Genomic DNA, 17,555 nt, shown 5'->3' with positions numbered 1-17,555 from the left:
AGCAGGCTCAATGAGCCAGATGGCCTACTCCTGCTCCTATTTCTTATGCTCTTTGTAACTTTGACCGTGGAATGATTGTTGGTACCAGTTGGGGGTAGCGTGGGTAACTCAGAAACAGTCTCTGGAGTTTACAGAGAATGGTGTGAAAAAAAAACAGCCGGTGAGCAGCAATTCTGTAGGCAAAAACATCTTGTTCATGAGAGAGGTCAGAGGAGAATGGCCAGACTGTTTCAAGCTGAAAGGGGAAGACGACAGTAACTAAAATAACAACAATGTTGTGCATTAGAGCATCTATGAATGCCAAACACATCAAACGTTAAAGTAAATGGACTACAGCAGCAGACCACAAACATACACTCAATGGCCACTTTATTAGATACAGGTGTATCTAATAGATACAGAGTGTAGGATGATACTTATACAATTTAATAGTCATTCCCACCTCTGTTTCTCATCCATAGGTGTATGGTTTTCTTTACAGTTTTTAAAATGCCAATTCATGTTATACCTCAAAGTGCCTCCTCATAACTGATTGTCTAATCCAGACTTCACAAGGAAATGTTAGTATTTTGCCACATTTGCTACCTTGTCAAAATTCCAAAACAAAGAATCCTGAGAATACTTCGGTGAAATTGCCTACCTTTGATGCTTTGAGTTGTATAAGAGAAAGGGTAATACATGACTGTTGACTAGTGAATAATGAGGCCATCATAACAAATGCTAAGAGTCGCAAGAACAAGGAGATGTGATTCTGCCCCAGTAATCACTAATCAGCTGCGCATTCATTGAATGATGATCTTGCCCGACACCAGTGGCTACAAGTTAGGTGTCCTGGTGGGTTAATTTATGACACGCTGCACTTGTGAGAAGCCAACAAATTGTAGGAAATCACAGGATGTTCCTGCTGATGGCTACTGAAAACCGATGTGATTGTTGTTCTCAACATTCACACAGAGACTAATGGATTTGTGTCCTGCAAGGTGACAAATCCAACCAAGTGGAGCCCAAAGCAAAAAAGACATCAGCTGAGTATGATTTAGTTGCATAGGTCTGTTACAGACTATTGAAACAACCATTGCTCTTCAGGGGTTTAAGCATTCCTTGTTAGTTATTTATTACTCAGACTTTGTACCAGAAAGGACAACTTCTTTAATCCATTCCATATTAGCCCTGAGCAAAGTGGTTTGTTTGGCCTTTTCAAGAGTCATTCACATGGCTGGGGGTCTGGAATCACAAATAGATCAGACCAGGAAAGGTAATAATGATGTAGATGGGTTTTTTAGCTATTGTTGTTAAATCTACATAGTATATATATTTTTAGTTGAATATTACTTTCTGAATTTAAATTGCGCAATTGGGATTTAAAATAGGGAATTTGTTAATCAGCTTCCGTGTTCCTGGATTTCTGACTTAAACACCGGGCCACCATCCTTTCAGACAATAAGGCATAGGATCAGAATGTAGCCATTTGGCCCATCAAGTCTGCTCTACCATTCCATCATGGGAGGTTTATTCTCCCTCTCATCCCCATTGTCCTGCCTTCTCCACATAACCTTTGATGCCCTTACTAATCAAGAAGCTATCAACCTCTGCTTCAAACATACCCAATGACTTGGCCTCAACAGTCATCTGTGGAAATGAATTCCACAGATTTACCACCTTTTGGCTAAAGAAATTTCTCCTCATCTTTGTTCTAAAAGGACATCCTTCTATTCTAACGCTGTGACCTTTGATCTATGACTCCCTCTCTAGAGGAAACATTATCTAGGACTTTCAATAAGGGTCTCAGCCCAAAATGTCGACAGTGCTTCTTCCTATAGATGCTGCTGTGTTCCACCAGCATTTTGTGTGTGTTGCTTGAATTTCCAGCACCTGCAGATTTCCTCGTGTTTACTTTCAATATTTGAAGTTTTCAGTGGTAAATATCGATAAGACTGCATACCTTATCCAAGCCTTTTACAAGCTGTGTCCATCACTCCATATTCATTCATATGAGGCACCTTAACTAAAATGATAAGATGTTCGATGCTTATTGAGGGTGACTGTAGAAAGGATGTCAGACAGATTCTCCTCTGGATGTGCTTGAGGTGGAAATCCCTTACGTATCATTTCTGTCACTAATTGGAAAGAATCCTGGTCGGTTTTACACAAAATGTTAGTACCAGGCTGGGTTTCCATACATTAAAATAGCCTTGGTATTGTAATAATGTTATATAAAACCTCTATTTTAATGTACCATTTGCCCCATCACTGGACTGTTCCCACATTTTGACTCATCTTCAAGGCCTCTTCATTTCATGTTCTCAATATTTATTGCTTATTTATTATCATTATTATTATTATAACTTCTTTCTTCCCTCTTTCTTTCTGTATTTGCCCATTTTGTTGTGGTTTTTACACACTGGTTGTTGCCTGCCTGTTGGGTGCAGTCTTTCATTGATTCTATTGTGTTTCTTGTATTTACTGTGATTTCCAGCAGGAAGATGAATCTCAGTTTTCTATATAGTGACATCTATGTACTTTAATAATAAGTTTATTTTGAACTTCGAATAGAAGTCACAAGTCAAGCCTGATCTTGCATTTTAATTCAACTACTGTCTTAATCCCACAGAATTAAGGAGCTAAGGTTACATGTAGTTTTTTTTTAATTGTTTAAAATAACAGGATGCCACTACTAGCCACACCATCTTTCTCTTCCCCTTTCCCACCTTCCACTGGGATCAATCCCTCAGTGACTCCTTGGTCCACTCATCCATCCCTGCCCACTTCTCCCTGACTCCTGGAACATCCCCCCACAACCACAGAACATGCAACACCTACTTGCTCACCGCCATGCAGAGTCCTTTGCAGGTAAGGCAAAGATTCACATACATCTCCTGCAACATCATCTACTGGCTTCAGTGAGATATGAAGGCAGTGAATCAAGAATCTTTCACCCATGTCCTTTTTTCCATTCCCCCTATTCCTTGTACAGTTTGTGAAGAAATCATTTCAGAAAAGGGAATTATTTCTGACTGTAATCTACTTTTCTATTATTTTCTACTCTGGTAACAGTTACTGCATTCTAAGATCAATATTGCCAAGGTAACTATGATGCTATTCTGAGCTGTAAAATTTGGCAGAGCTTCTGTTCACCACACTTCAGTTAATAGATGTCTATCACTTGCAGAAGAAATTTTGTTTATCAAACAATCTGTCATATTCTCCATTTAAAAAAATCATTTCCATAGTTATTTTCCTGCAGTTTATTATTTAAATCAGGGGCTTCCAATCATTTTTTTTTGTGTCATGGAGGAGTCATTAAGCTGGGGTCTGTGGACCCCAGGTTGGGAAACCCTGCTTTACTGAATTTTATTGAAGTGATCCACTGATGGACAATTTGTAATTGGTTTTTATGTTCTTCCTATCAGCTTCTTTCAAAAATTGTATCTGTCACAAAGGATCCAATATACAGACACCTTAAAAGGACTTAAAGAAAAATGGTTGCTGATAAAAACTCCAATTAGATTAATATAGTCATCCATAGAGTGTTATGAACAGTCAAAAGGATGTTTTAACTTTTTCACCTATCTTTTTGGAGTCGCCAAGTCCATTGTGTCACTAATATCTCTCAGCACAGGAGGATCTAAGAGAGAATCATATTATCATAAATCTCCACATATCCAAGGATGAAAGGTGAAAAATCTATTAAGTATCAAGATTGGAAACATCAAAAGAGTTTATTTCCTAGCTTGAAACTTAGATTTAATTTATTCAAGTGATGCAAAATAGAAAACATTTTAATTATGTGTTAGCAGCTAGTCACTGATAGTAACGTTTGGTTCCTATTTATGGTTTTACTATTCTCAAGGATAATTAAGTGCTGTACCCAGCAGTAAAATAATTTTAACGGCTTCAGTAGTGCAAGAAAATTTGAAGGAAGGTTGATAGTAGTAAGCCATCCACTTTTAGTTTTCTTCCCAATACAGAGATATAGAAGTAACTTTATTCAACTACCCACCATTGTTTGGCACCTGAAAATTACCACCCTTTGCACCTTAAAGGCCATAAAATTCAACCTAATATCTAATTAATCTAATGACATCTATCACTGTTCTCAGTATGCATTCAAAACACCCCTTGTAGTAACACAATTTTCTAAATGCCTTATATTCTTACAAATAACTTTTCAAATTACTCTGGATGCTGATAACGATTTGCACAGTAGGTGTATATTTCTAAGTATATTGCAATAATTATATAACTCTTTTTAACAGTACATAATTTAGCACTTTAAAAATAATGCTATCTCATTAGTTTCTGATCATTTCCTAGCAAAAGTTTTTTTTTCAGTTTAACTTGGTAATTATCGTTATTAAGGTTAACTTTCCTCACTTTGGTTTTAAGTTGGGACATGTTTTTTTTTATATCCAGCGGTACAGTGTAGTAATAGGTCCTTCCAGCACAATGAGCCCAAACTGCCCAATTACACCCATGTGACCAATTAACCTACTAACCTGTACATCTTTGGACTGTGGGAGGAAACTGGAGCACCTGGAGGAAACCCTCATGGTCATGGGGAGAATGTCCAAACTCCTTACAAGCAGTGGTGGGAACTGAATCCGGCTTGCTGACTCTGTAATAGATTACACGGAGTGCTAATTTACTGTGTCTACAACTCCGGAGCTACTGTGCACCCCAGTGATACAGTTTTGACCGGACATCAAAACCGACACTCTATAAAGTGACTATTCTGTGCTAAAAGATGACACAAAGTGGTTCAGGTTTTCATTCAGGAACTTTGACAGTAATTCTAGAAGTCAGGAAAATGAAGGCCAATGTCACACCCCAATGGCTCCAGGTATTTCCATTCAATACTTCACAGAACATAGGTTACTTCTGCTCCATCTAATGTCAATGAATCAGCAGAGGTCAGAATCAGAGTCAAAGCCTCTCTACCAAGTTTCTTGACCAAGAACTTGCAGCCGGTAGAAAACTGCTCATGCTTGCCACTAACTTAAGTGGTACATTCAAGTTTATCTTTTCCAGATCTGCCAATCTCAACATCACTCAAAAAGTTGAGTGTATGGCAATGGGGATTTTTGACACGTAATCTATCACAAAGAGACATAATGTTTGTACCTGCTCCCTGTGACTACGTGGGATTCCTCTGCATGCTCTGGTTTCCTTCCACAGTCCAAAGATGTATTTTTGTCAATGAAGTACTAAGGTAGGAGGTGTTGTGGATAATGAGGTGGGTTTTCAAAGCTTGCAGGGAGATTTATGCCGGTTAGAAGAATGGGCTGAACGTTGGCAGATGGAGTTTAATGCTGAAAAGTGTGAGGTTCTACATTTTGGCAGGAATAATCCAAATAGAACATACAGGGTAAATGGTAGGGCATTGAGGAATGCAGTGGAACAGAGAGATCTAGGAATAACAGTGCATAGTTCCCTGAAGGTGGAGTCTCATGTAGATAGGGTGGTGAAGAAGGCTTTTGGAACGCTGGCCTTTATAAATCAGAGCATTGAGTACAGAAGTTGGGATGTAATGTTAAAATTGTACAAGGCATTGGTAAGGCCAAATTTGGAATATTGTGTGCAGTTCTGGTCACCGAATTATAGGAAAGATATCAATAAATTAGAGAGAGTGCAGAGACGATTTATAGGATGTCACCTGGGTTTCAGCACTTAAGTTACAGAGAAAGGTTGAACAAGTTAGGTCTCTATTCATTGGAGCGTAGAAGGTTGAGGGGGGATTTGATCGAGGTATTTAAAATTTTGAGAGGGATAGATAGAGTTGACGTGAATAGGCTGTTTCCATTGAGAGTAGGGGAGTTTCAAACGAGAGGACATGATTTGAGAGTTAGGGGGCAGAAGTTTAAGGGAAACACGAGGGGGTATTTCTTTACTCAGAGAGTGATACCTGTGTGGAATGAGCTTCCTGTAGAAGTAGTAGAGGCCAGTTCAGTTGTGTCATTTAAGGTAAAATTGGATAGGTATATGGACAGGAAAGGAGTGGAGTGTTATGGGCTGAGTGCGGGTAGGTGGGACTAGGTGAGATTAAGAGTTCGGCATGGACTAGGAGGGCCGAGATGGCCTGTTTCCATGCTGTGATTGTTATATGGTTATGGTTATATGGTTATATGTACCATTTGGTAGGTTAATTGGTCATTGTAAATCGTTCTGTGATTAGGCTAGGGTTAAATCAGTGGTTGCTGGGCAACATAGCTCAAGGGCCTATTCCATGCAGTATCTCAATAAATAAAATATACTATGGTATCATTTACATTCTCGATGTTCTTGCTTCTTGATGTTGCACTCCGAGAAGCACACGATACTTCACAAATCAACCAACTGATTCCAATGGCATGGAAACCACGACAAATGGAGCTAATGGATTTGTTGCATCCTTGATCCACCTTCATAACCATTGAGTTCGAAGTAACTTCGTCTGCCTGTTCCACGGTTGAAGTCTTGGTTGGATTTTTCTTTGTCAGGGACCTCACCCTCAACCTTACCGCCATGGGTGACCCTACCAGGAGCATAACTCCAGACCGGATCACTCTCGGGATCTCAGGACCACACAAGCTTGTCCACCACAACAAGGTGACAACCCACAGAGAAGAACCCTCGGTTAGCCTGCTGTCAAACCTGACATTTAAAAATGATAAAGACTATTAAAATTAAAGAAGTCTAAATGTTAAAGTAATTTAAAATATTAAAACATTTTAAATTACCTAAAAATAAATAAAAAACGTGAAAGCACAGTCAACACACACAAAATACTGGTGGAACTCAGCATGCCAGGCAGCATCCATGGAAAAGATTGCAGTTGGCGTTTCTGGTCAAGACCCTTCAGCAGGCCCAAAACATCGACTGTACTCTTTTCCATAGATGCTGCCTGGCCTGCTGAGTTCTTCCAGCATTTTGTGTGTGTTGCTTGGATTTACAGCATTTCTCATTTACAGCAAAATTTCTCATGTTTGTAGTTAAAGCACAATCAATTGATTGAAGAGCATGTAAATGATATCATAGTATATTTTACTTATTGAGATACTGCATGGAATAGGCCCTTCTAGGCCTTTGAGCCATGTTGCCCAGCAACCACTGATTTAACCCTAGCCTAATCACAGAACAATTTACAATGACCAATTAACTTACCAAATGGTACATCTTTGGACTGTGGAAGGAAACCAGAGCACGCAGAGGAATCCCACGCAGTCACAGGGAGCACGTACAAGCAGTGGAAGTTGAAGCCGGGTCACTAGTACTGTAAAGCATTGCACCTATGTCCATCATAGAATTGCAGCAAGCTGGTGGACTTCAGAGCACAGACAGGGAGTTGCTGGCAAAGGATAGCCAGCATGTTCTGGATTTCTGAATTTGTGTGGGATGCACGAAGTTGGTAGCATTTACACAGTGAAATGTCAGCAGCTTGGTGTGGAGAGGCAAGCAGCTCCCAGTGAGTTCCAGCCAATGCTTTTCTAGCTTGGCAGTTATCCACTGGGATCTAAAGTCTACCAGCAACCAGAAGATCACAAATGGGAATGCCCTAACTATGAATCCTTTTACAAATAAATATTCTAACCTACTCTCTTACAGATTGTTATAAGAGAGGAGTAACATAAGGCCATATGACAAAGGAGCAGAATTAGGCCATTCAGCCCATTGAGCCCACCAGTCCATCTGGCTGAACCCGGATCCCACTCAACTCCATACACCTGTCTTCTCGCTGTATCCTTTTATGTCCTGACCAATCAGGAAACAATCTACATCCTCCTTAAACATACGCACAAACTTGGCCTCCACCGCAGTCTGTGGCACAGCATTCCACAGATTTACTACTCTCTGGCTAAAAAAATTCCTCCTGTTCAGAAAGGTCTCCCCTCAATATGAAATTTGTGCCCTCTAGTTCTGGATACCCCCACCACAGGAAACATCCTCTCCACATTCTACCCCATCTAGCCCTTTCAACATTCAGTAGGTTTCAATGAGATCCCCCAACATTCTTCTAAATTCCAGTGAGTACAGGCCCAAAGCTGCCAAATGTGCTTCATGTGTTAACCCCTTCATTCCCAGAATCATCCTCATGAACCTCCTCTGGACTCTCTCCAATGACAACACATCCTTTCTGAGATATGAGGCCCAATACTCCAAATGGACAATACTCCAAATGTGGCCAGACTAGGGTCTTATATAGGCTCAGCATTATCTCAACATGAGCACTTGAGGTAGAGAAATGGACATCTTCTCAGGTGGACACAAAGACAAATAACGTCCCCTTTTGCTGACCTGCAAATATTAGTTTTGTGTCAAGGTAACATAGGTGAATGATCCTTTAAAACCTGGAATGATCCAGTAAAACCTTTAAGAATGTATGGATTTCTGTGTTGGTGATCATTAATTCTGCTGATGTGTCATTGCATCTGCTTGTCTTGTAGGTAAATGCATTCCTGTCCTTTGTCATACCCATGGTAATGATCTCAGTCTTGAACACAATCATTGCCAATCAGCTGATAGCAACCTTCAAGCATGCAGCTCAGGACAGTCGGATGTGTACTATCGAAGGGCAACAAAACACACTGAGCATTTCGGTGGAACCAAACCGGATCCAATCTCTTCGGCATGGAGTCAAAGTTCTCAGTATGTATCAACCAAATATTACTTACTTATATAAGACTTGGTTTTGGAGCATTACTTTATTCCCTTACAGCTGTCTGACAAGTAATGTTTCTCTAGGCAATACGCATGGTGTGGTGCTCAGCAAATGACACTATAAATGTCTTCATAATACTGTTCATTTGACTCCTGGCCTTCACGTGTGGCTTAGCCATGAAGCTGGCAGGAGAAGGGCCATAGCCAGGTTACTGGTGCCTTAAAACCAGTTGCTTTGTAAGATGGGGCTCATCAGCCGTGGTTGGCAGCTCATCTGGGAGAAGGAAAACTCTGATCTCAAACCTCCGCTGCCTTGCGGCTGTACCCACTCACGGGGAAGGTTTCTGGAGTAAACTGTGAGGGAAAAGTCTGGAGCAGGGGTCCCTAAGGCAGTCCTACCTTGAGTTCACTGCTGACTGGCAACTCCTGTGATGCTGCTGGTACCAAATTACATTGGTCTCTGCCATTCCTTTGCAGATGGGGAGCTTTCTACATGGGCAACAGCATGCTCTCCATATCGCACTGCCTAGGCTTGCATTTCTAGACAGTTAGGACCCAATAACCATGGTCAACTCTGACTGACCACAGGAAGCTGTGAAGGCCAAGTCCTTGGGTGTATTTAAGGCAGAGATTGATAGGTTCTTGATTGGGCATGGCATCAAAGGTTACGGGGAGAAGGTCGGGAACTGGGGTTTGAGGAGGAAAAAAAAAGGATCAGCTATTATTGAATGATGGAGCAGACTCGATGGGCCAAATGGCCTAATTCTGCTCCGATGTTATATAGTCTTATTGTCTATAATTATAAAATTAAATAAGTTGTGCAAAAATCGTGTTCATGGGTTCATTGTCCATTCAGAAATCTGATGCTAGAGGCTGGTCCTAAAATACTGAGTAGTGAAATCAGGCTGGTGGTCCTGGCATGGATGCTACATGGCCTCCTTCCTGATAGCAGTAATCCATGAACAGGGTGGGTAGGATCCTTCATGATATTGCTGCCCATTATCCAGCACCCTTCTGTACGTATGGCCGATAGGCTGGCACAGTGATGCACTGGACAGTTTTAACTACCCCAGTTTGAAACGCTGCAGGAGAATTCCTGCTGTCACCGTAGAATAAAATGACTGTGAAATATTTTGCAGAAGTAGTGAGCAACAATTGTCAAAACCATGAAATAAGCATGAAAGGAATTGAATTAGGCAGATGCTGGAAGCTGCAGCATGCTACTGAGTGCAGCACTTTGATGGGTTTGATTTGATTGTATGAATGAATGAGAATGTAGGAAGTGCATTTTGGGAAATAAGGAATGCTGATATTCATGCTTTTAGTGAATACTGCTACAATTGCTCTAGTTAGCGGGGTTTCTGATTCAGATAAACAGCAGAGTCACCTCATAGCATCACATACTCCCTTGATCTAAGTTCAAAGCAGATTAAAACTGAAGAGGTTTTGTATACTTCATCCATGCTGAATCCTTTCATCCATTGGTGTCCTGGACTGCAAGTAATTGTTACTTTGCATCGATGAGACAGGCAAAGGACAAAAGGTGGCTGATCACTCGTGTACGTCAAGCTTTTGAAATCCAGCACAATATTCACAAATAAAGTTGGGCGGCATCTATAAATTCCTCTTAGACTTTGCCTGCAATCATTCTGGGTGGGTCAAATACTAGAGACACAAGAGAAGACAAATGCTAGAATCAAGTACAACACATATGATGCAGAAGGAACTCAGCATGTCATTATAAATACTGGCTGTTTCCCCTCTACCTTTCAGTCCAGGTGAAATGTCTATTTCCTTCTGCAGTGTGGCCTGAGCTGCCAAATTGCTTCAGTGTCTTGTGTTTTGGGCCAAATACAATACAATTTGAGGATTTCTGAGAACTGATTTGATATCTTTTAATCCTTGCATTTTTTTTCTACATACAGTATCATACAAATGGTAGAGAATGCACCAATGGAAAAACATGGGGCCAGGTATCTCCCACAGAGTGCCATCTTGTTGGAGCCAGTTGCATTTTCCTTCATTCTACAATTTTGAGAAGGTGGCTATGGCAATAGCGGGTCAGTCATCATCTAGAATTATACATAGATTGTCACCTTCCTAAATACCATTGATAATGGAATGGTTCTCATGGATTGAAGTCAGCATGTAAGAAATAAAATGGGAAGAGAAAATTGACATCAGTAGTGTGGAAAATGCAGGAATCCATTATTAAGGAATTGGAAACAGGACACATAGAAAATAATACCAGGAATTGGAATTATGAATGGAATGTCACATTGACAAATATGGTTAAATATTTTTCCAAGTTGTGACTAGTGGAAAACGTAAATTGAAATAGTTGATTTTTGGAAGGCCTTCAATAAGGCGCTACAATAGAGATTATTGAACAAAACAAGAAAGCACTGTACTTGGACCATTTTGGATTGAGCTAATGTGCCACAAAGAGCAGTAATGATAATCCATCTTTTTACAGTCTTTCTAAATCACTTCATTAGTGATGTAGAGAAAAGGATAAAATCCAGTGTATCAAATTTCATAGAAGATACATAAATGTGGGTTTTAAGGAGCTTGCAGTGCATCTTGAAGAGATCTGAACTGACAAATATTTAGCAGATAGGACATAATCTGGAAAGATATAACGTCATTAATCTTGGTAAAGAAAATGGAAGTGGGATATTTCTTGAAGAGTGTTGATGTTGAATGCTCTTGTAAATAAATGGACAAGTAGTTAGGAAATCCAACGCTATATTAACCTTTATCAAAGGAGAATTTGAGTACAAGAACAAAGATTTTTTTTGCTCCTGTTGTCTAGGGAGCTCATGAGGTCGTTCCTGGAATGCTGTCTGATCCGCCTAACTGAGGAATATACTTGCAAGAAAATACTTGCAATAGAGGGAATGCAAAGGGTGACCAGATTGATTCCCGGATTTGATACTCTTGGACTTTTGGAGAATGAAATGTAATCTCAATGATGCATTTTTAAATCATAGATGCAAGGAGGGTGTTTTCCTCAGCTGAGGTGTTTAGCATCCAGGAATTCTAAACTCAAAGTACAGGATTTGACAAGACAAAGACCAGAAGGAATTTATTCAATCAGAAGTTAGATTTCTGTAAATAGTGGGTGGTGTAGCTTTTATCATTGAGTTAATGAGAAAAAGATCAATAGACCTTTAAATATTAAAAGAATTATGAGCTATGGAGTTAATACAGGGCAGTAGCACTGAGGTAGAAGATCAGCCATGATGTTTACAAACACAACGCTGGAAGAACTCAGCAGGTCAGGCAACATCCGTGAGAAAAGAGTAGCCAATGTTTCGGGCCGAGACCCTTCATCAGCCATGATGTTTCCTATGTTTATACGAGATGGTTTTGATGTTGCAGTTTTCCAAGGGGGATTTGAAAACATTTATGAATCTCATGTGCTGTCCATATGATAATCTCTTCCCCACAAAAAACGGTCAAATGACGTACAACATCGATTATCTCTTTTCTTCTTATTATGTTCTTACAACATTCCTACCAGTTCATAAAGCAACCCTTTTAAGAGATGCAAACTGGTTTGAAATAAAGTTGGCAAACCAAAACTGTTAAGAATTATTCACAAATTCAGGTTTTCCTGCTAACAAATTAATGTTGTAGTTAGCACTGGAGGGATGTTCCATTTCTCTTAATGAGCAAGCAAACAACACAAGACAAACATGAAACCCATGAAATGTTGCCTTATTGCATAGTGTTCCTGGGCCATTTTGGAATATCTGTTTGTCATTTGTAAAGTTACAATATCTTAAAAGTATTTAATGCTCAGATACAAGCCATTCAGCCTAAAGAAAGATTTAACAATTTCCTTTATTTGTCACATATACATCAAAACGTACAATGAAATATGTCATTTACGTTAAATCAGATTAGCAATGAATCTGCTGGGGGAGGCCTGCAGGTGTCTCCATGCTTCCAGCACCAACACAGCATGCCCATAACTTACAAACCCTAAATATACATTTTGCAATGTGGGAGGAAACCAGAGCACCCAGAGGACACCCAGCTGGTCACGTGGAGAACATATAAACTCCTTTCAGACAATGGGCAGGAATTGAACCATGATCAGTGATTGCTGGCTCTGTAAAGCGATTGCGCTAACCACTGTGCTACCATGCCATTCCATGCCCATATTTATGCTCCATGCAAATCACTTTATCAGCCTCTGCCTAATACGACCACATCTGGATGATTAGCGCTGTCTGCTTCTTGATATGCTTGATATTTATCAATTGGCTTCTAGAAACACTTCTCCTGAATTAGATTCCTTAGTCTGTGTTCAGTTTAAGAAAGATTAAGATGCTTCTTCAATGAATTACTATACTGTATTCAGGGATTCATCTTCGAGTCTGGATGAATATGCCACAGTTGTTACCAACTTCATTGAAACCTGTGTAGATGAGTGTATGCCCATGAAAACTTGCTGTATGCTCCCAAACCAAAATCCATGAATGAACCAAAAGGTTCTTCATCTGCGAGGGCTAGGCCTGTGACATTTATGTCTGGTGACCCAGATCTGGACAAGAAAACCAGGTATAACTTGCGGAGGGTTATTTCAAGAGCAAAGAGACAACTGCGAGTGAGGTTGGAGGTGACATTGGATGCTCATTAACTCTGACAGTTTATAAGATTTTACTTCCTACAAAATGAAACCTACTAGCATGAATGGCAGCAATGCTTCACTCCAGGATGAGCTCAACACCTCTATGCCCTCCTTGAAAGGAAGAATATAACTACAGCTGTGAAGATCCCTGCTGCACCCAGTGATCCTAAGATCTCTGTCTCAGAGGCCAATGTTAGGCTGTCTTTAAGAAGAATGAACCCTCACAAGGTGGCAAACCCTGATGGAATACCTGGTAAGGCTCTGAAAACTTGTGCCAACCAACTGGCGGAAGTATTCAAGGACATTTTCAACTTCTCACTGCTATGGGTGGAAGTTCCCGCTTGCTTCAAAAAGGCAACAATTATACCAGTGCCTATGAAGAGTAGTGTGAGCTGCCTTAATGACTATCACGCAGTAGCCCTCACATCTACAGTGATTTTGAGATGTTGGTCATAGCTAGAATTAACTCCTGCCATAGCAAGAGCCAGGACCCATTGCAATTTGCTGATCACCACAATAGGTCAATAGCAGATGCAATCTCAATGGTTCTTAGATCTCCTGGACAATACAAACATCTATATCAGGATGCTGTTCGTCGACTAGCTCAGCACTCAATACCATCATTCCCACAATCCCGATTGAGAAGTTACAGAATCTGGGCCTCTGTACCTCCTTCTGCAAGTGGAATCTCGACTTCTTAACCGGAAGACCACAATCTGTGAGGATTGATGATAACATATCCCCTTTACTGATGATCAACACTGGCGCACCTCAGGGGTGTGTGCTTAGCCCATTGCTCTTCTCCCTCTATCTATACCCATGACTGTGTGGCTAGGTATAGCTCAAATACTATGTATAAGTTTGCTGAAGATACAGCCATTGTTGGTAGAATCTCAGATGAAGATGAGAAGGCTTACAGGAAAAAGGCATACCAGTGGTGTTGCAACAACAACGTTGCACTCAATGTCAGTAAGATGAAAAAGCTGACTGTGAACTTCAGGGAACATGAACCAAGCCTCATAGAGGAATTAGGAGTGGAGAGAGTGAGCAATTTCAAGTTCCTGGGTGTCAAGGTCTCTGAGGATCTAACCTGGTCCCAACATATCGATGCAGTTATAAAGAAGGCAAGCCAGCAGCTATATTTCATAAAGAGTTTGAAAAGATTCAGGTTGTCAATTAAAACACTCAAACTTCTATAGATATACCATGGAGACCATTCTGATAGACTGCATCACTGTCTGGTATGGGGGTGGGTGGGGAGGAGAGGTGCTACTGCAGAGGACCAAAAGAAACTATAGAGGGTTGTAAAATTAGTCAGAGGGTGGTAAATCTGTGGCTGTACAAGCCAAGTCATTGGGTGTATTTAAGGCAGAGATGGCTAGGTTCTCGATTAGCCAGGATATCAAAGGGTATGGGTTGAAAGCAGGGGAGTGGGGATGACTGGAAGAATTGGATCAACCCATGATTGAATGGCAGAGCAGACTCAATGGGCCAAATGGCCTACTTCTGCTCCTATATCTTATGATCTTATGAAAATTAGTCAGCTCCATCTTGGGTATTAGCCTCCATAGTACCCAAGACATCTTCAAGGAGCGGTGCCTCAGAAAGGTGATGTCCATTATTAAGGACCCCCACCACCCAAAACATGCCCTTTTCTCTTTGTTACCATCGGGGGAGAGGTACAGAAGCCTGAAGCCACACACGCAGTGATTCAGGAACAGCTTCTTCCCCTTTGCCATTCAATTCCTAAATGGGCATTGAACCCATGAACAATACCTCACTTTTTATAATACATATAATTTCTGTTTTGCGCTATTTTTATATATAGACAAACACACACATACATACTTAATGTAATTGATTTACTTAAAATTTCACAACACGTGTCACCGATAATAAACCTGATTCTGACTCTGGATTAATGAAAGTAACTGGGTGAGTCTGATATCATGCAGCACGTTTAATAGATCTTATTTACTTATTGATGTACAGCAAAGAATAGGCCCTTCCGGTCCATCGAGATGCACGGCCCAGCAATCCCCCGATTTGACCCTAGCCTAATCACATGGCAACTTACGAATACCAATTAACCTGCTAATGGACCGTTTTTGGAATGTGGGAGGCAGCAACAGGAATTGAACCCAGGTTGCTGGTACTGTAAAATTGTGTGCTAACCACTATGCTACCTTTGCAACCCTAAAATACAAATGAAGACAGTAAAACGATTATCATATTACACAACACCTAACTTTTTAAAGTGGGTAAAATTCACAACCTACACCAATAAAAATTCTCTACTTCCAATAAAAATTACAATTACAATAAGTTTACTCAGAGAGTAACTGAATAATTTCTATAATTCCACAGATCGACAAGGACCTAGTGTAAATTTGATTCTGTCTGATGCCATCTAGTCAAGTGGAAAATAAAACTATATTTCATATTCTATGCAGTTGACATGTTAACCACAGAGAGAAGGATTTTGATTTACAGAATGTTTTTCACGATCCCAAGACATGCTAAACCTTTTTGCAGTTAATCTAGCACTTTTGACGTGTAGATGCAACGTAGCCAATTTGCACACAATGGTTTCAAAACAGGATCCAGAGAAAGATTAAAGATTAGCTTTATTTGTCATTTGTACCTCAAAACATCGAAGTATACAGCGTTGTGTATCATTTTCATCAAATAAAATCAACCAAGTTTGCCCTGGGAAGTGTTGCCATTGCTTCCGCCACCAACATAGCATGCCCATAACTGACTTACCCTCGTACGGTATGCGTTCAACCATGCCAACTTCCAAGGTTTAGACACTCCAATTCTCCAGAGTATGGATAGCTTGCACAGACCCTTTAATGATCCTGGACTGCTCCGCTAATTGACAGCCATGTTTTGGTGTCAAGATTTGGATTTTTAAAGAGAATCTGAACTCAGACTCAGTGCTCAATCATCAGCTCACCTTTGGGATTTCTGTCTCATCCGCATTCTCATCTGGTCTCCTCAGGTTCTCATCTAGCAGCTAGTCAAGAGGTAATGTTACAGCTATATAGGACCCTGGTCAGACCCCACTTGGAGTACTGAGATCAGTTCTGGTTGCCTCACTGCAGGAAGGATGTGGAAGCCATAGACAAGGTGCAGAGGAGATTTACAAGGATGTTGCCTGGATTGGGGAGCATGCCTTATGAGTATAGATTGGGTGAACTCGGCCTTTTCTCCTTGGAGTGATGGAGGATGACAGGTGACAGGTGATAGAGGTTTATAAAACAATGAGAGGCATTAATCATGTGAATAGTCAGAGGCTTTTTCCCAGGGCTGAAATGGCTAACATGAGAGGACACAGTTTTAAGGTGCTTGGAAGTCGGTACAGAGGAGATGTCAGGGGTAAGTTTTTTTACACAGAGAGTGGTGAGTGTGTGCAGTGGGCTGCCGGCAGTGGCGGTGGAGGCAGAAGCAATAGAGTCTTTTAAGAGACTCCTGAATGGATACATGGAGCTTAGAAGAATAGAGGGCTACGCGTAAGCCTAGGTAGTTTGAAGGTAGGAACATGTTCGGCACAGCTTTGTGGGCCGAAGGGCCTGTATTATGCTGTAGGTTTTCTGTGTTTCCAACCCTGTTCTTATCTCAGTCTCGAAATTGTGTCTCTGAATCTAGTCTAGGATTCTCCAGCACTTGGGGCTTTACTGTCCTCACCTAGGCCTCTCGTCACAAAGCCTAACCCTAACCGTAGGTCTTGGGGATGTGGGAGGACTCTGGAGCACCTGGAAGAAGCCCATGCGGTCACATGAAAAATGTACAACTCCTCACAGGCAGCGGCAGGAACTGAATCCCAGCCGGTGATCTCTGCCTCTGGAATAGCATTCTGCTAACTGCTATGCCACCCTTTAAAGTATGTCCATAACTGTACTTTAACCTCTAGCTTGTTGTTATATAATTCTGTATTCTTTAGTTGTTGAATGTTGTTTTTTGTTGCACAATCATACCAACACATTTCAACAAATTCCGAGCACATGTAAATTTACATGGCAAATAAAGGTAATCATTGACCCTTTCGAGTGAGATTGAGATGATGCCCAGATAATGTGAGGAACAAAATAAGATAATACAAAAATTAATACTCTACCTCCCACTCTCAATAGTTTCTTGGGATTTTGCACATCAATCTGCCGTTTCTGGTTAAAATCAGGCAGATATCCAGCAGTTGCAATGAGGACCCCCCAGTAGTGTCACAGAAGATCTCTCCCATTTTAGGGGATAAAGTTGAGGCATAGCAATGAGCCAC

At 40.7% G+C, this 17,555-nt stretch overlaps 1 protein-coding gene across 1 annotated transcript in view; it reads left to right on the top strand.

The window, feature by feature from the left end:
• Nucleotides 1-17,555, top strand: part of ntsr1 (neurotensin receptor 1 (high affinity)) — a 56,310-nt gene that overhangs the window by 12,293 nt on the left and 26,462 nt on the right. The window contains exon 2 of the mRNA XM_059981201.1: nucleotides 8,421-8,622. Coding sequence (XP_059837184.1) covers nucleotides 8,421-8,622 — 202 coding nt within the window. The remainder of the gene's footprint in view (nucleotides 1-8,420; nucleotides 8,623-17,555) is intronic.

This window comes from Hypanus sabinus, chromosome 9, assembly GCF_030144855.1.
Source record: "Hypanus sabinus isolate sHypSab1 chromosome 9, sHypSab1.hap1, whole genome shotgun sequence".
Taxonomy (NCBI): Eukaryota; Metazoa; Chordata; class Chondrichthyes; order Myliobatiformes; family Dasyatidae; genus Hypanus; species Hypanus sabinus.
This window is presented reverse-complemented; position numbering and strand designations above follow the sequence as displayed.